Below are 18,831 nucleotides of genomic sequence, written 5' to 3'. Positions count from 1 at the left end.
CAGACACCTGGATGGACAGCAGAGGCTGCCAAGGTGGCCTGGGCAGCGCTTTGCTGGGGTGACAGGAGTTCTCTCTTGTAGGTCCGCGCTCACCCTCCAAACGGTGGCCGAGGCTTTGTAGCTGAAGCTGAGATCAGAAGCTCTTCCATTCCAGGCTGTGCTACTTATAGCTGGACAACCTTGGGTACATCATTTGGTCTCAGTTTTCTTTTGTAAAAAGAGGAACCTGGACTAAATAAGTGGTTCCCAAATGCTAGTTAAATGTCTACCTCAGAATCGCTTGGGGAGTTTTACAAATGCAGCTTCCTGGCTCCTGACTCCCTAGGTGACTCTGACGCAGTGCTCTGGAAAAATAGACACTTCCTCAGTCTCCTCCCCCCAGTGATGGTACTGTCTGTTCTTCTGGGTGAAGACACTGGGTTTCCTGAGACACTGATAAAAATCTGGATGCTCTGGGAAAAGCAGAATATTCACCACTGGCCATTTATGTCACATTCTTCCATGTAATAAATACTGTTCAAACATCTTCTGTATGCAAGAGAGTTCCAGAAAAAATCTACATTTGCTTTATTGACTACGCCAAAGCCTTTGACTGTGTGGATCACAACAAACTGTGGAAAATTCTTCAAGAAATGGGAATACCAGACCATCTGACCTGCCTCCTGAGAAATCTGTATGCAGGTCAAGAAGCAACAGTTAGAACTGGATATGGAACAACAGATTGGTTCCAAACTGGGAAAGGAGTACATCAAGGCTGTATATTGTCACCCTGCTTATTTAACTTATATGCAGAGTACATCATGCAAAATGCCAGGCTAAAGTACAAGCTGGAATCAAGATTTCCGGGAGAAATATCAATAACCTCAGATACGCAGATGACACCACCCTTATGGCAGAAAGCAAAGAACTAAAGAACTTCTTGATGAAAGTGAAAGAGGACAGTGAAAAAGTTGGCTTGAAACTCAACATTCAGAAATCTAAGATCATGCATCCAGTCCCATCACTTCATGGCAAATAGATGGGGAAACAATGCAAACAGTGAGAGATTTTATTTTGGGGGGCTCCAAAATCACTGCAGATATTGACTGCAGCCATGAAATTAAAAGACGCTTGCTCCTTGGAAGAAAAGCTATGACCAACCTAGATAGCGTATTAAAAAGCAGAGACATTGCTTTACCAACAAAGGTCCATCTAGTAGTCAAAGCTATGGTTTTTCCAGTAGTCATGTATGGATGTGAGAGTTGGAATATAAAGAAAGCTGAGCGCCAAAGAATTGATGCTTTTGAACTGTGGTGTTGGAGAAGACTCTTGAGAGTCCCTTGGACTGCAAGGAGATCCACCCAGTCAATCCTAAAGGAAATCAGTCCTGAATATTCATTGGAAGGACTGATGCTGAAACTAGAGCTCCAATACTTTGGCCACCTGATGTGAAGAACCTACTCATTTGAAAAGACCCAGATGCTGGGAAAGATTGAAGGCGGGAGGAGAAGGGGACGACAGAGGATGAGATGGTTGGATGGCATCACTGACGTGATGGACATGAGTTTGAGTAGGCTCTGGGAGTTGGTGATGGACAGGGAAGCCTGGTGTGCTACAGTCCATGGAGTCGCAAAGAGCTGGACACGACTGAGTGGCTGAACTGAACTGAACTGATATGCCAGGCACTGTGCTAGGCTTTGGGGATATAAGGCAAAGTCTTAAGCTTCAAAGAGCACATGCCCATGGAAGGCAAGACTGTCAAACAGACTCAACTAGAGTGACTATGGGAGCATCCAGGGGCCTCAATCCAGTGTGCGGAGTGGTCACAGAGGGCTTCCTAAGGAGGTAATTAACTGAGAGCTGAAGGATGATGAGAGACAAGGGAAAGGAAGTGGAGGATAGGAATCCCCAAGGGCACAGCATGACGAGGCCTAGAGGCAAGAAAGGATAGAGCACACGTCTGAAACTGAAGCATGTGTTTTTAAATAGGTAGAGTGCAGTGAGGTGGGAAGTAGGAAGCAGAACCGGGACAGAAAAGTAGGAGCCATATCATGAAGAACTTAGTGAGCCACGTAAAGGGCTTCAGTTTGTACCTCGTGGGCCACGGGATGGCAAGGAATGGATTAGTGGGTCCAAGAATGAGCACAAGATCACTTAGGAGTCTATTGCAGAGGTGAAGTGACTAAGATACAGTTCATGGCCCAGGAGGAAAGTGGAGTGATCTGAGCCTGTATCTCTCATGTGCCAGAGTATAGTACTGAGAATGCACGGCGCAGAGGCAAGTTACTCCCCACTGAGGACACACTCCCTGCCTTCCTTCTACAGAGGTGGGTTAACAGTTTCAAATCCATCTCTTTTTTCTGGCTGGTATCCTCTTGTGTGCTGCCCTCTGGTTCAGAAAGTTTTGAAATAAGGCCCTACAAGCAAAAGAAAACTCTAAAGCACTGCCTTTAGGACTTTAAAACACAACTTGGTTTTGTCCACTGTTTCTCATGGTATTCTAATTTTTTGAATCAGTGTCATTCAAACATCAAAGTAAGTGTTTTGGTTCAGTTCAGTTCAGTTCAGTCACTCAGTCGTGTCCAACTCTCTGCGACCCCATAAACCGCAGCACGCCAGGCCTGCCTGTCCATCACCAAATCCTGGAGTCCACCCAAACCCATGTCCATCGAGTTGGTGATGCCATCCAGCCATTTCATCCTCTGTCATCTCCTTTTCCTCCTGCCCTCAATCTTTCCCAGCATCAGGGTCTTTTCAAATGAGACAGCTCTTCGCATCAGGTGGCCAAAGTACTGGAGTTTCAGCTTCAACATCAGTCCTTCCAAGCTTTCTTTATAGTCCAACTCTCACATCCATACATGACCACTGGAAAAACCATAGCCTTGACTAGATGGACGTTTGTTGGCAAAGTAATAATGTCTCTGCTTTTTAATATGCTGTCTAGGTTGGTCATAACTTTCCTTCCAAGGAGTAAGCGTCTTTTAATTTCATGGCTGCAATTACCATCTGCAGTGATTTTGGAGCCCAGAAAAATAAAGTCAGCCACTGTTTCCACTGTTTCCCCATCTACTTGCCATTAAGTGATGGGACCAGATGCCATGATCTTAGTTTTCTGAATGTGGAGCTTTAGGCCAGCTCTTTCACTCTCTTCTTTCACTTTCATCAAGAGGCTCTCTAGTTCTTCTTACCAGAATCAAACTAGTTTTTAGAAAATGCCCACATACTCAGTGGTCAAAAAAACCCAAGCCAGAATCAATTGAAATATATTAATAACTCCGAATTTTGCATATTGGCCAGAGTCCATCTCTGCGGCAATGGGGTCAGTAGAAACTCAGGAGCACCTACCAGCCAAGCCACATGGACCTGCACACACAGACACACAAGGGGCTGCGTGGCTTGGCCACAGGTTCTGGTCCCACCCCCACCAGATGTGGAGCTCCTCCCACCTCTGTGAAAGGAAGGCCTGGAATGTGCCATCTCTCCTTCACCTCTCCCTTCTACACAGTGCCGAAGTTGGTGATAGCCCAAGAGAACTGGTACCAGCTGAAGATCTGCTTTTATAGATATTTTGGTATTATTTATGTTCTCCAGGAAATTTGCTTCCTCCATCACTCTGGCTGGTTCTACATCTTCTCAAGGGATTAAGCATCTCCAGATAGGTGGTCTTTTGTTTTTTTTTTACTGATGGGTATATAATTACCATGTACCAATTTATAAACTTTCAACATTGCTAAAGATTTCTGAAGTACAATATATGCTGTGCTACTGCAGTCAGTCAGGGAATGGTGTGTTCTAGTTAACAGTCATAGAAAAGATATATACATTTTAAACTTCAGTTCACCTTAGAGAACATGCATATATACCAAGTACCTTCTATATACTATAAATTACAGAAAAGATGGTATTAAATGGTCAAGATACGGCTCCTTCTCTTGAGAAACTGAAAGCAGCAGCAGACAATAACACACATCAGTCATAACGTAAGAGCCTAAATTAGTGGCACAAACAAGAGCTTTGGTTACAGCAAAGAAGGAACAGATGGATGTAGATCGTAAAGTTAGGAGTCTAAGTCAAGTTTCAGAAGAGCAGCTATGGGGGTCAGAGGCAGCCTCACAGGTTAAGTTAGACCTTGAAGGATCAGAAGTCTTTGCATAGGCAGAGCAGCAGAGGTGAGCTCACAATCAGAGCAAAGGTGGACGTGGGGCTGAGCATGGCACATGTGAGGCATGGTGACACAGAAGGCCTGGGGATGAGGTGGGGGTGACATTGGGGATGAAAGGGAAACCAGGGCATCATGCCTCTGTAAACTAAGTCTGAAGCATCTGCTTGTTCTCTGTTAGCAAGGAGGAGGTTTGGTTCAGAAGAGAGTTGATGAAAGCAGCACTTCAGAGACTCACTCAGTGAGGGTAAGCCAGGAAGACAGGAGAGGCAGAGGCAAGTTGGGGAGACCAGGCGGGAAGGACAATCCTGTGGGGGTCATGTCAGGACCTGAAATGAGGTTTCCACAGGGTGGAAGTATGTGTCCTACTGAACCTTTAGAGGCCCAGCTATTTCCAGTTCTTTGGTCCAGAAACCCAAGCTGAATGGGGGCTTCTGGTAAGACACAGAGCTGGCACTTCACCCATGTCCTGAGAGCTGTGAGAGGGTTAGAGACCAGCCCCCTTGTACAGGGGAGTCAGGTGACACCTCGGCGGGAGCTAGCCCAGGCAGCGGGAAGCAAGGTTCTCAGGTGGGTGGGAGGCACAAGGTTGGGAGAGGGGAAGGAGGGAGCTATGGAGGGAAAAGAAACCTGGACTCTTAGTTTTTCTGCTTCCTGTTTCATCTAAATGCTATTCTTTATTAGTGTTGATTCAGGTCTTTGGGAAATTCTGACCTCACAGTTGCACTGGAGGAATCAAGGGAGGGGCTGTCCGTACCAAGGCTGAGCTTTAATTGATGCTGGAGAGGCATCTGGGAGTTTGGGAGATTTCCCAGTTTCTTAGCAACAAGAGCAAGGAGAAACCTAGAAGTCAAAGAAGACTCAGGTCCCCAAACAGGTTTTGTTTGCCTTTTTGCTATAATTCAGAGATTGTGAAGAAACATAACAAAAGATTACAGTTGGTGATTAATTTTATATTGGAAGGGGTAGGAGGGAATATGGCCCAACTACATTAGAGGCTTTCCCTCAGGTATTTAGAAGGAAAAAGTTATCTTACATGCTTTTTTTCTTTCCTCACCTTAGGGGTAGGAGGGAGTATGGCCCAACTACATTAGAGGCTTTCCCTCAGGTATTTAGAAGGAAAAAGTTATCTTACATGCTTTTTTTCTTTCCTCACATTAATGCATGCTCTTAAATCAAGGTCTATTTTTTAAAATTGTGTTTCTGGCTATTTTTTTAGTTAAAATTTTTTTATTGCAATATAATTGATTTACAATGTGGTGTTAATTTCAGGTGTACAACATAGTGTTCGGTTATATGCACACACACACTCATATATATATAATCTATTTTTTTTCAGATTCTTTTCCCTTATAGCTTACTATAAAATATTGACTTGGGCTATACAGTAGGTTCAAACACTGTTTAACGAACTAAATTTCCTCTTATTAAATATGCAGTGAACAAAATCTTTCCTTGATTTGTTTACAGTAGAAAGTTCAAATCTGATATGATCTCCAGAATCTAGGTAAGCAGGAGGCAGTAACTAGGAAAGTCCTTGACTACCCTTGGGAAAGAAGACCAGCTATTTTTCTCTTTCTCTCCTGTTAAAAAGTGTTATTATGAAAGAGCATCTCAGTGTAGCCTAGAGTGGACTTCTATACTATAAAAAAGCATTAAAGAAGGCCATTCTTTCCAGGCCTCCCAGGGAATCCTACTGACTCCAGGCCTGCCCCCTCTTGACACTGACCTTGTATATCATGATTTATGACTAGCAATTGTCAAGATAAACATCATCTTTTTCAGAAAACTTTCCCCTCTAATTCTTATATGCAGAGTACATCGTGTGAAATGCTGGGCTAAATGAAGCTGGAATCAAGATTGTGAGGAGTAATATCAATAACCTCAGATATGCAGATGATACCACCCTAGTGGCAGAAAGTGAAGATTAGCTAAAGAGCCTCTTGATGAAGGTGAAAGAGGAGAGTGAAAGAACTGGCTTAAAACTCAACATTCAGATAACTAAGATCATGGCATCTGGTCCCATCACTTCATGGCAAATGGATGGGGAAAAAATGGAAACAGTGACAGACTTGAAGCCTTGAGAGTCCCTTGGACTGCAAGGAGATCAAACCAGTCATACTAAAGGAAATCAACCCTGAATATTCACTGGAAGGACTGATGCTGAAGCTGAAACTCCAGTACTTTGGCCACCTGATGTGAAGAGACGACTCACTGGAAAAGACCCTGATGCTGGGAAAGATTGAGAGGGCAGGAGGAAAAGGGGGTGACAGAAGTTGAGATGTTTGGATGGCATCACCAACTCAATGGACATGAGTTTGAACAAACTCCAGGAGATAATGAAGGACAGGAAGCCTGGAATGTTGCAGTCCATTGGGTTGAAAAGAGTCAGAAATGACTGAGCAACTGAACAATAAGGCCTGGGTCAGGTGCTCTGATCCCCCTTGACACCTATGGGCAGTCATATTACAACCTTTATACTTGACTGGTTTCTCCACCTTGGTTTCCTGAGGTCTGGGGTCCCACAATTACCACCGATAGTCTTGTTGTGCAGCACACTGCCCACACCCAGCAGACCCTGGATAAATGTGAACAGCAAAAAAGATTGAAGAGGAAGTGGGTTGTAAATGGGAACATGTCCATGGCAGTTAGCCTGCTGTCAAGGCACCCAGGGGTCCTCCCACCTGCAACCAGAGGAAGCCACAGAGGCCAGGAAGCAAGACATGTCTTCAGGTTAAACAAGTGGTTGGTTTAGTCTCTTAAGTCCGACTTGCAACCCCATGGACTGTAGCCTGCCAGGCTCCTCTGACCATGGGATTTTCCAGGCAAGTGGGTTGCCATTTCCTTCTCCATAAACAAGTGGAACAGGTGTTAAACAATGTGGCTAGAAAGGTCACATGGTGGGAAAGGTAGTCAAAAACAAAATTGGCCAAGTTAAGCATTTCTACTGGTTTCCAGTAAGGCTCTTAGGTGACACCTCCCAGAGAATCCCACAAAAATTGTTGGTTTCACCACCTTAACATGTTTCTTGCATTCTGTCCTGAGTTTCTTTTCCAAGGACCCCATGTTCTGCCCCTTCTACTCTTAAACTCTTATCCTGGATCTTCTGCACCCCAGCAAGGCAAAGGTCTCCACCTACTATGTCCCAACCTAAGATACTGTTCAAGGTCTTCTATGTCTTCCTTCCCAAAGTCATCTCCCGGACAACTGATCCCTGAGACCTCTGTCAGTAGTCTGCTTCCTTTGTCCCCATCTTCAAGGCCCCTTGCCCTGTATCTCCCTTCCCTGAGTTTCTCTGCCTTGTACACCATCCCCAGGGCCCCATCAAAGGTATGGGGCACGCCTTGCCCCGAACCCGCTTCCGGTGTGATCTTTACCTCCATCCTGGGGTCACCCCCATCCTCCAGGCCCCGTGTCGTGAACCAATAACCCCTGCCCCTGTAAGGGCTCTCCTGAACCACCAAGGCAGCCAGCGCCAACCTTTCACGCTCTCTGGGGCCTCCAAGAATCTGTTTGTAGGTATTCTAAGGCGGGAATCCTTCTTTAGAGACTTCATGGGGCCGCCCGGACGGCGGAGAGCGTGGCCCAGAGCCGCGGGGACCGGGAAAAATAAGGCTGTGCGGCAGCCCCCGCGACCCTGCGCGCGCCCACCCGCTCGCCAGCAGCAGCCGGGGCGTCCATAGCAACCAGCGCCCCGCACGAGGGCGCTCACCCACCGAACAACTTTGGCGGAGACTGCTTGGAAGCCACCTTTTTCATTGTGCCGAACCTACACGCCAGCCGCCGGCCAGCTCCTTGTGTGCCCACCCCGACAACGCCCCCAACGCGGGTCGTGACGTCACAGGCGGCGCCGGCGAGCGCCGAGACGTCACTGGCCAGACGGGCGGGGCGGAGCCAGGCGGGGAGGAAGGGTGGGGAGGAGGCGGGGGTAGGAGACGGAGGGGGAGGTAAGTAACTGCACCACGCCCCTCCCTGCCGTTTCCCGCTGTTGTTTCCCGCTGCCTCTCCAGACGCCCACCGCGGCCTGCAGCCCGGCTACCTCCGCGCTCTCCCTGTTTCTCCCGCTGCCCTATCGCAGCGGGATCGATGATCCTTTCGCTCAGTGCTGAAAACCCCCGATGGCTTCCCGTGGACTTCAGTAGTCCAGTGGCCCCTGCCTGTCCTCTACTTGCGCCTGCTGGCCTTCCCCGCCCACCACTTACCAGATTTGGGGACTTGGGGCTTTCTCACACTGTTTCTGTGCCTGGAGATGCTGCCCTTGGCCCACTCCTACTCCCAATTTAAAATAGCCCTTTCTGTTGTCTCAGTTTTACAAATGCACACAGTATTGTGTGTTTTTTTTTTTCTTCCCTAATGCATTCTGGAATTACTGTGTTTAAGTGGTTGGCCGCTGTCTGTAAGAATATAAACGCAGTGAGAGTGGGGCTGGCTTGTCCTTTGTCCCCATCCTAACTCAAAGTTTAGCACATAGCTGTGGCTCAGAAACTGTGGAATAATGAAGGGGATCTAGAGCAGGACAGAACGGGATTCCAATCTCAACTCTCCTTGTTTATTAACTGTGATCTTAGGCCAGTCCCTTGACCTCTGTGAGCCACAGTTTTCTCAAGTAAGATGGAGGTCATAATACCTCCTATACAGGGTCACTGTAAGGATTAACTGACAGTAGGCATTTAAACTGCCCTACACAGTACCCTCCATAAACTGTAGGGATGTCTCAGTCAACTCTCAAAATCATTCTGGGGCAGGGGGAGATGCTCTCTGTACCCATTTTATAGATGGAAAAACTGAGATCCACCAAAGAAGAGAATATAAAATCACTGGGCCAACCAAAAGCACAATTCAAACCTGCTTCTCCCAAGGCTAGGGATCTCAGACATTTCTGAGCTTTGCTGCAGTCTGCCCCAGACAGAGGAAGAGCTAGGAAGAATGCCAGTAGGTCTGGTCAATTCCCGGGCTCCCTATGTGTTCCTCACTACTGGGACTCTTCCAGGGGCAAGACTTCTTCTCCATACCCCTGTAGACCTTTACTCTGCTTATAATTGGCACGTCCTCCATGGGCAGCCCCTCCTCTCCTGTTTTCTGAGGCCTAGGCACCAACCTTCTTCCAACCTCCAGGGAGTCCCCAGTTCAGTTTGCTTTATGAACATTTACTGAATGCTTATGATACCCCCAGCTGGGGACTGTGTCATCTGGGTCTTCCAGGAAACAGACACAGATGGAGATAGGAGTGCAAGAGGTTTATTGTGAAGAGGGGAAGGGACGGAGCAGGACCAGGCTGGGAGAGCCTCAGGCTGTGTTGCAGACTGACAAAGTCTTGGCCAACCCACTGTGGACATCTGAGGAAAGAATGTTCATTCAGAGGTTGTCGGCTAACTGCCTTCCTTGCAGGAGAACAGCAAGCTCTTTCTTGGAGGGAGATAGGATGAGCTCACATCCACGGGTACCACTGGAACTCTGAGGTATGAAGGAAAGTGCACATCTCTTGTTCTTAGGAGCTCAGGGTCCACAACACAAGCACTTGTGAAACTGATCCATGTGCTCAGCTTCTGGAAGGTCTTGGAACTTTGGGAAGTTACACAGCTTGTGGGTAGCCTGGCTGGGAGTGGGACAGAGGCCTGGGAGCTGTTCAGGGACAGGACAGTGTAGATTGAAGGACAGGAGAAGAAGGGACATGGTCAGGCAGGTACACAACCTGGTAGGGCTCTGCCCCCAGCCCAAGAGTGACACTGGGCAGGTGCCTCCCCTCTCTGGGCCTGCATATCACCATCCTCATCATCAAGTTATCAGGCCAGATCTGAGCTGCTTAAAGAATCTGATCAAAGTTGGGAAACTTCCCTCCAAGAAATGTACATTTGATTTTTAAAACTTATGGTAAAATGCATGTATATAAAATTCACCATGTTAATGAACACAGTTCAATGGCACTTAGTATATTCACAATGTTGTGCAGTCATCACCATTTTCTAGTTCCAGAACTTTTCCCTCATCCTCAAAGAAACTCTATATCCAGTCACTTCCCATTTCTCCCCATTCCCCACCCAATGGCAACCACTTACTTTCTTTCTTTTTTATTTGCCTATTCTAGATATTTCCTATTAATGCAATGGTACAATATTTGGCCTTTCCTGTCTGCCTATTTTTACTAGGTATAATGTTTTTAAAGTTCCATCGATGTGGCATTTCATTCCATTTTGTGGTTGAATAATATTTCATTGTATAGATATACCACATGTTTATTCATTCATCTGCACACTTGGTTTTGCACATGATTTTTGCACTCAGTTCTAGAGATTCTCTAAGGTTTATTCACATGGCCCTGGTGTGGGGTGGGTTGAGTTCAGGGTGCCTTAGAAACAGAGTTGGCTCATCTAAAAGTGGGTTTCCAACTCTAACGTATGTACTCATGGGCTAAGGATTAATCACAACTTGGGAAAGCCAGGATATAAATGTTAGGAGAGCCTTCTTAGGGGAGTAGTATTTAAGGCAGGCTGCTAAAGAAGAGTTCAACAGGTAGGTCGGGGGTCAGGCGTTCCATGGGAAGACACAGCAGGACCCAATCCCGAGGGGATAAAGCACGCTTCAGGGCACAGTGTCATTTAGCCACTGCAGTCTCCTCCTAGCACAGCAACTCTGAGCAACCTCCTCAAGCCTGGGGAGGATGAGGTGGCTGGGTCGTTAGAGGATATGACATCAATTATCACGTCACATCTGTTTATTTCCTTGAAGCCATGTCCCAGGCCTGTCCTCAGCTACTCTTTGCAGAGGCTAAACAGCCTTCCTAAATAATAGTGTGTTTCCTCCACAGGTTGCATCATCCCTTTCTAGGGACCACCCACCCCCCAAAGCCTGAGGCTACAGGGGTCTGTCTGAAGCCCCTCGCATCTAGTCAACCCCTTCAGGTCTGGTTCCTTCCTGTTAGTCCATCCTAACACTTGTCTTACTTCTGCATATATGCCTGGCACTTTCCCTTATCATCTGCACTGTTGTTGTTGTTCTTTAGTTGCTAAGTTCTGTTTGAATTTTTGTGACCCCATGGGCTGTAGCCCGCCAGACTCCTCTGTCCATGGGATTTCCCAGGCAAGATTGGAGAGAGATCTTCCCAACCCAGGGATCGAACCCACATCTCCTGCTTGGCAGGCAGATTCTTTACCACTGAGCCACACAGGAAGCCCATCATCTGCATTGCCCTCCTCCTTACATCTGGTCATTCCCTCACACACCTGGCTCACTTTCCATATCAGCCTTATTCTCCTTGAAATCTGGCTGACCCCTTAAATGACATATCACACCACTCCCCTACTTAATAGAAACTTGCTCAGATAACACGCAGCAGGAATATTAAATACTCTTTGGCCCTGAAGTTAGGCCATCGCTGGACACTTCCCAGAATGAGCTGACTTCAACCTCAGGAATGATGCTTAGTCTCAGGGCACCACCTTAAGGCTCAAACTGCTCTTCCTCCCTTCTGGGGAAGGACACAGGGCAAATGTTTTGCAGGCCACATAGAACAGGAATTTAGAGTAAAACATGGGTTTACATCTCAACATTGCTCCATCCTAGGCTATCCCTCTCCCCTTTAGGGTGGGACAGTGCCAGCCTCACAGTATGGATCTCACAGCTTCATCCTCTAATGTCTCACCCCATTTTGCTCCTAGAATCCTTATCTCAACTTCTGTATGGTCTCTGCTTCCACTAAAGTATGAGGTCCAAGGGAGCAGCAACTTCACCTCACAGATTCAGGGACGTATCCTAGTTCCTGGAGTGGTGTCTGGTATGTCAACAGAGGATATGGGTAGGGGAAGCCGGAAACATCAGTGGGTTCATGGTAGCTGCCTTCCAATACCTCTGGGGCTGGAAGAGAACCTGGCTTCTCTGGGGCAGAGCTCTCAAAGGCAAAACTGTAAACCACAATGACACGTCCCTGGGAGGTTTGCAGCACAATGTGCCTGAGAACCAGAGCCTCCTCCTGGTGTGGAGATCCCAGGGCAAAAACCCCGGGATCATCTGCCTGGACTGCTATTGAGGGCGTGTCCAAGATGGATGGATATCAAGTTCTGGGCTCTGGACCAACGCTGTCTCCCAAAAGGAAGGTTCTCTGTCTGACTTCCCCTCCTTTCTCCTTGTCTAATCAGGAGAAGGCTGCTTGCTGAGGGCAGGATCTGGGCCCAGGGAACTGACCCACCTTGGGACCTTCTTCCTCTAGATTGTGGGGGTAGTTGTGGAATTGCCCCCATTCCATCAGTGAGGACACCATTCCAGTGGCACATGGCCTAGAACTGGGGTGGCGGCAGATGATGTGGGAGAATGCTGAATTAACAATCCCAAGTTCCTTTCTAACTGTGTGACCAAGGCACTGTGCCTCCCCTCTGAGTCTCATGTACTGTCTAACAGAAGGGGCTCAATAATGCCTTCATCGACTTCCCAGGATCAATGCAAGAGAAAAAACAAGTGTGTAAGTACCCTGAAAATGGTACTGATGAAAGGGATTCAAGTTAAGGCCCATAACACTCAAATCCACTAGATAATTTCTCTCTTAGTGTGGTAAGCAGGATAATGGCTCCCCAAAGATGTCCACATATCTTTGCTGGAAGCTGTGAATTTGTTATCTTACAAGACAAAAAGGACTTTGCAGATGTGAGTAAGGATTTTGAGATGGGGAGATTTTCAAGAATTATCCAGATAGGCCCAATGGAATCACAAGTGTCCTTGTAAGAGGCAGGCAGGAGGGTCAGAGTCAGAGAAGGAGATGTGAAGATGAAAGCAGAGGTTAGAGTGACGTGGCCACAAGCCAAGGAAGGCCACCATCTTTTGGAGCTGGAAAAGGCAAAGAACAGATTCTGTCCTAGAGCCCTCAGAGGAACACAGCTCTGCTCACATCTAATTTTAGCCATTTCAGACTTTTGACCTCCAGAACAATAAGATAATCAATTTGCATTAACAGAGGAAAACAATAGAATGGGACAGACTAGATATCTCTTCAGAAAATTGGAGATACAAAGGGAATATTTCATGCAAAAATGGGCACAATAAAGGACAGAAAGACAAGGACCTAACAGAAGCAGAAGAGATTAAGAAGAGGTGGCAAGAACACACAGAAAAACTACAAAAAAGGTCTTAGTGAACTGGATAACCATGATAGTGTGGTCACTCATCTAGAGCCAGACATCCTGGACTGTGAAGTCAAGTGGGCCTTGGGAAGCATCACTACAAACAAAGCTAGTGGAGGTGATGGAATTCCAGCTGAGCTATTTCAAATCCTAAAAGATGATGCTGTTAAAGTGCTGCACTCGATATGTCAGCAAATTTGGAAAACTCAGCAGTAGCCACAGGACTAGAAGAGGTCAGTTTTCATTCCAATCCCAAAGAAGGGCAATGCCAAAGAATGTTCAAACTAGTGTACAATTGTGATCCATTTCACATGCTAGCAAGGTAATGCTCAAAATCCTTCAAGTTAAATTTCAACCGTATGTGAACCGAGAACTTCCAGATGTATACAAGCTGGAATTAGAAAAGGCAGAGGAGCCAGAGATCAACTTGCCAACATCTGTTGGATCATAGAGAAAGCAAGGGAATTTCAGAAAAACATCTACTTCTGCTTCATTGACTACGCTAAAGCCTTTGACTGTGTGGATCACAATAAACTCTGGAAAATTTTTCAAAAGATGGGAATGTGAGACCACCTTACCTGCCTCCTCAAAGACCTGTATGCGGATCAAGAAGCAATGGAACTGGACATGGGACAACAGAATGGTTCCAAATTGGGAAAGGAGTATGTCAAGGTCATATATTGTCACCCTGGTTATTTAACTTCTATGCAGAGTACGTCATGCAAAATGCTGGACTGTTTAAAGCACAAGCTGGAATCAAGATTGCTAAGACAAATATCAACCTCAGATATGCAGATGATACCACCCTAATGGCAGAAAGTGAAGAGGAACTAAAGAGACTCTTGATGAAGGTGAAAGAGGAGAGTGAAAAGGCTGGCTTAAAACTCCACATTCAAAAAACTAAGATCATGGCATCTGGTCCCATCACTTCATGGCAAATAGATGAGGAAACAGTGGCAGATTTTATTTTCTTGGACTCCAAAATCACTATAGATGGTGACTGCAGTCAGGAAATTAAAAGCCACTTCCTCCTTGGAAGAAAAGCTATGACAAAACCTAGACAGCGTATTAAAAAGCAGAGACATCACTTTGCTGACAAAGGTTCGTCTAGTCAAAGCTATGGTTTTTCCAGTAGTCATGTATGGATGTGAGAGTTGGACGATAAAGAAGGCTGAGTGCAAAAGAATTGATACTTTCAAACTGTGGTGTTGGAGAAGCCTCTTGAGAGTCCCTTGGTCTGCAAGGAGATAAACCGTCAATCCTAAAGGAAATCAACCCTGAATATTCATTAGAAGGACTGATGCTGAAACTAAAGCTCCAATATTTTGGCCACCTGATGCAAACAGCTGACTCATTGGGAAAGACCCTGATGCTGGGAAAGATTGAGGGCAGGAGGAAAAGGGGGCATCAGAGGATGAGATGGTTGGGTGGCATCACCAACTCAGTGGACTTGAGTTTAGGAAAGCTCTGGGAGACAGGGAAGCTGGGCTGCTGTTCATGGGGCTGCAAAGAGTCAGACATGATTTAGTGATTGAATAGCAGCAATAGGAACTTAACATAGACAAAGTCATCTGAACACTGTTTAAATCTGATTCTCCGGCTTTTTTTTCAATGTTCCTTCTCATTCAAGGAAAGTGTCTGTGGTTACCAAGTTAGCTCAGCCCTCCCATGTTATCGAAGTCTTCTAAGCTTTCTAAGTATTACCCTTTATGTGTACTGACTTGTTTTTTAAGATTGAGCTATAATTCATATTAAATTTTACATAAAATTCACCATTTAAAGTGTACAACACAGAGATTTTTACTATATTCATAAGATTGTGCCACCATCATCACAATCTAGTTCCAGAACGTTTCCATCAAACCAAAAAAAAAACCTGTATCCATCCACTCCCCTGCCTTCAGCCCCCAGGAAACACTCATCTATTTTCTGTCTCTATGGATTTGCCTATTAAGGACATTTTACATACAGGAAATCATACAATATGTGGCCTTTTGTGTCTGGCTTCTTTCACACAGCATTTTTTAAAGGTTAAATCCACATAGCACGTCAGTATTTCATCTCTTTTCATTGGTGCATAACATTTCACTGTAGTTATATACCAAGCTTTATTGATCCATTTATCAGCTGATGAGCATTTGAGTTATTTCCATTTTGTGGCTATTGTGAATAATATTGCTATGAACATTTATTTTTGTATATGTATATATTTGTGTGTATATATATATATAAATTTGTGTATATTTATTTGTGTATATGTTTTTGTGTGGACATATGTTTTCAACTCTCTGGGACATATACCTAGAAGTGGAATTGCTGGGTCACATAGTAACTCTATATTTAACTTTTTGAGTAACTGCCAGACTGTTTTTCACAGCAGCTGCATGATTTTGCATTCCCACCAGCAGTGTGCGAGGGTTCTAGTTTTTCCATGTGCTTGCCAACATTTTCCTTTCGTAAAATTTTAACTACTTTAGTGAATGTGAAGTGGTATCTCATTATGGTTTTGATTTGTATATCCTTAATTGCTGATAAAATTGAGCAGTTTTTAAAGTGCTTATTGTCCATTTGTATATCTCCTTTGGAGAAATGTCTATTTACATCCTTTGCCCATTTTGGGGGTGGGTAGGCTATGCTGTTTCTTTATTGCAGCATGTAGGCTTTCTCTAGTTGCTCAGAGGGGTCAGTTTGGCTCCAGGGAGCCAGTTGCCCTTGACACGTGGGAATCTTAGTTCCCTGACCAGGGATCAATCCTGTGTCCCCTGCATTGGAAGGTGGACTCGTAACCAGCGGACAACCAGGAAAGTCCCCTCTGTCCACTTTCTTGGGTTGTCTTTTGGTTGTTGAGTTGTAGGACTTCTTGATATATTCTGGATATTAGACCCTTTTCAGATATATGATTTGCAGATATTTTCTCCCATTCTGTAGGTTTTCTTTTCACTTTCTTTTAAAAATTTATGTTTATTAAGTCTTAGTTGAGTCACGCGGGATCTTCAGTTGCGGCATGCGAACTCTTAGTTGTAGCATGTGGGATCTAGTTCTGTGACCAGGGATCAAACCCAGGCTCCTTGCTTTGGGAGCTCAGAGCCTTAGCCACTGGACCACCAGGGAAGTCCCTTTTTACTTTCTTGATCGTGTCCTTTGACACACAAAATTTTTTAATTTTGATGAAATCCAATTTCTATCTTTCCTTTGGTTGTTTCAGCTATGTGTTCCTAACTTCTTGAAAGTTTACAAAAACCAAGTGAGGTAGAGAGTATCATTAGCACTCCCATTTTACAGATGAAGAAATTAGGTTACAGAAGAGGGAAGCACAGGCGGCAGAGCTGAACACACGCATTCATGCTCCAGGTCCCCAAGCCGGAAGACCTCACCACTCCTCTGCTCAATCTCCGTTTGAGGAAGAGGATCCTTAAATTCTTCTTGGACCATCAGACTTGTTCAAGATTAGGCTAGCCAGGCTGGCAGTTTTCATAGTTCATCTTTTATTGTTCATGAATTAATCTGAAGGGTAAGTGCAAGGGGAGGGGTCCTCAGGCGGGGGCATGTCCACGGCAGCTTCCCCAGCGCTGTGAAGCAGCCTCTGTGAGCCCAGGCCCTGCCCACCTTGCCCTCCATCAGGGCTGCCAAGGCCTCAGACAGGGGATCTGGCCCCTCACTTTGGTCCTAATCAAAGTAAGAAAGGTCAGCCAAGAAAGTGAGGCCTGTGTAAGCTGGTCAGGTTCAAGGGCAGGGGGAAGTCCCATGCTGTGTCAGGGACAGCAGGGATGGAGGGAAGGAGACCCAAGGTCTTGGAGGGACCAGGAGAGACCTAAGCCGGAGGTAGGGGCAAAGGAAAGGGATGCTCTGGTGGAGTGTCTCCCAGGTGTCAGAGTCTGGGAGGCAAGTAGGGGCAGCCCGCCTGCATAGGTAGCCACCTGAGGAATGGGGCCATTCCTGACCGACCTGCTGGGGGAGGCAAGGAGCACTGTCTGAGGAGTCACCTAATGAGGGACCTCCCTTCTGCTTGGTCACACTGCCTGGGGGCTGTCGGTTTGCCCTGTGGCCCACATCCACCTGAAAGGTAGCAAGTTCCACACTGGGCCAGGGGGGGATTTTCCAGAAACCCAGGGCTACCTACTGACAAGTTTCAGCATCACAAAGAAATGACAGGTATTCCTTCTGTCTTGTCAGGAATCAGGAATTCTTGCTGGTCCAATCCCTTCATTAAACAGTCAAGAAAACCAATCTCACTTGAGAGAAGTCTTACAGGTAAGAAGCGGCACAGTAGAGATTTGGTCCCAGAAGACACACCCTCAACATTAGATGGCTCTCCTGGGAGAAGAAAGCCAGCTTGAAAGTTGACCATATCTCTGGAGCTTGGAACTGACAGAAAAAGTCACAGGGCAGAAGATAGACTCGATATAGAAATATTTGAAATTTCTAGAAAACTCACTTTCCAAAAAGTAAAATCTATGAAAGATAAAAAGGACAACATGCTGGAAGTAATGCAACAAATACGACAAAGAGTTAATATACTTGTAATTATTTATCTATGTAAATATTTCATTCAACTTGATCAGGAAATCATCAAGGCTAAATAAGCACCTGGCTAAATAGAAATAAGCAAAGAGCTTAAATGTGCACAGAACACAATGGTTAGTAAACAAATGTTAAATGGAGGGACTTCTCTGGTGGTCCAGTGACTAAGACTGCACTCCAAATGCAGGGGCCTCAAGTTTGATCCCTCGTCACATGCCACAGCCCGGACCTAGTATAGCCAAAATATTTCTTTAAAAAGAAATACTGAATGGAGAACATTTGATCTGGCTGGAAAACTTTAAAATGTAAATTGAAACAAGGTACCATTATGATACATTAGACTATTTTTTAAACTGTATTTGTATCTATGTATATACATATGTAAACAGAATAGGATTTGGAAAGAGTTGTTTTCTGATTGCCTCTTATTATCTATTTTTACCACCACCCTTCCTTTTTTTTAAATTAACCAAGCCCTTCTATTATGGGGAATGGTGAGGAAGCAGTAACATGCTTACTACCTGGAATGCGGACATGATGGCTGGAGCTCCAGGGACCACATTAGACAATGTGGAGACCTTAGGGATGGATGCTATGAAATGAGGATACAGTGCATAGAGTTAGAAGCCTGTGTTCTTTGTGACCAACAAGCATGGGCCCACTAGGCTAGCCCTGAAATGCTTTGTCCAGACGTCTTCCATGTGGAAGAAGAAGACAAGCTTAAGCTTATGTTATTTTGATTTTCTGTCATGTACAGGTGAACCTAAACTTACCTGATACTGTATCAAACCTCTGTAGAAGTGTAAGGTGACTATACTATGGTAGGCTTGCATTTATTATTATTACCGTTTTACATTTAGAATATATTCATGTATTATGTATATAAGTGTCTGTTTTAGAGCCTCAGTAAACTCAGTTTGCCTATCACCTCCTAGTGATGTGACCTGGGGCAGTCAATTTGTCTGAGCCTGTCAGCTCATCTGTAAAGTGGGCATGATAATAACAAAATTTATCTCACTGGGTTGTTGTGGTGCTTAAAGGAATTAATGCAGATAAAATTCTTGC

At 45.4% G+C, this 18,831-nt stretch overlaps 1 protein-coding gene across 2 annotated transcripts in view; it reads right to left on the bottom strand.

The window, feature by feature from the left end:
- The window catches only part of MYCBPAP (MYCBP associated protein), a 38,336-nt gene that overhangs the window by 14,002 nt on the left and 5,503 nt on the right, over nt 1-18,831 (bottom strand). Inside the window, exon 1 of one of the 2 annotated variants that reach the window (XM_065909141.1) lies at nt 7,855-7,937. The exons of the other annotated variant lie outside the window; for it this stretch is intronic. Coding sequence (XP_065765213.1) covers nt 7,855-7,897 — 43 coding nt within the window. The 5' untranslated portion in view covers nt 7,898-7,937. Of the gene's footprint in view, nt 1-7,854; nt 7,938-18,831 lie in introns of those variants that run through there. 2 annotated transcript variants of the gene reach the window in all.

The sequence above is a fragment of the Muntiacus reevesi genome, chromosome 18 (assembly GCF_963930625.1).
Source record: "Muntiacus reevesi chromosome 18, mMunRee1.1, whole genome shotgun sequence".
Lineage (NCBI taxonomy): Eukaryota > Metazoa > Chordata > Mammalia > Artiodactyla > Cervidae > Muntiacus > Muntiacus reevesi.
The sequence above is the reverse complement of the archived record's forward strand: the minus strand, read 5'-3'. Positions and strand labels throughout refer to the sequence as shown.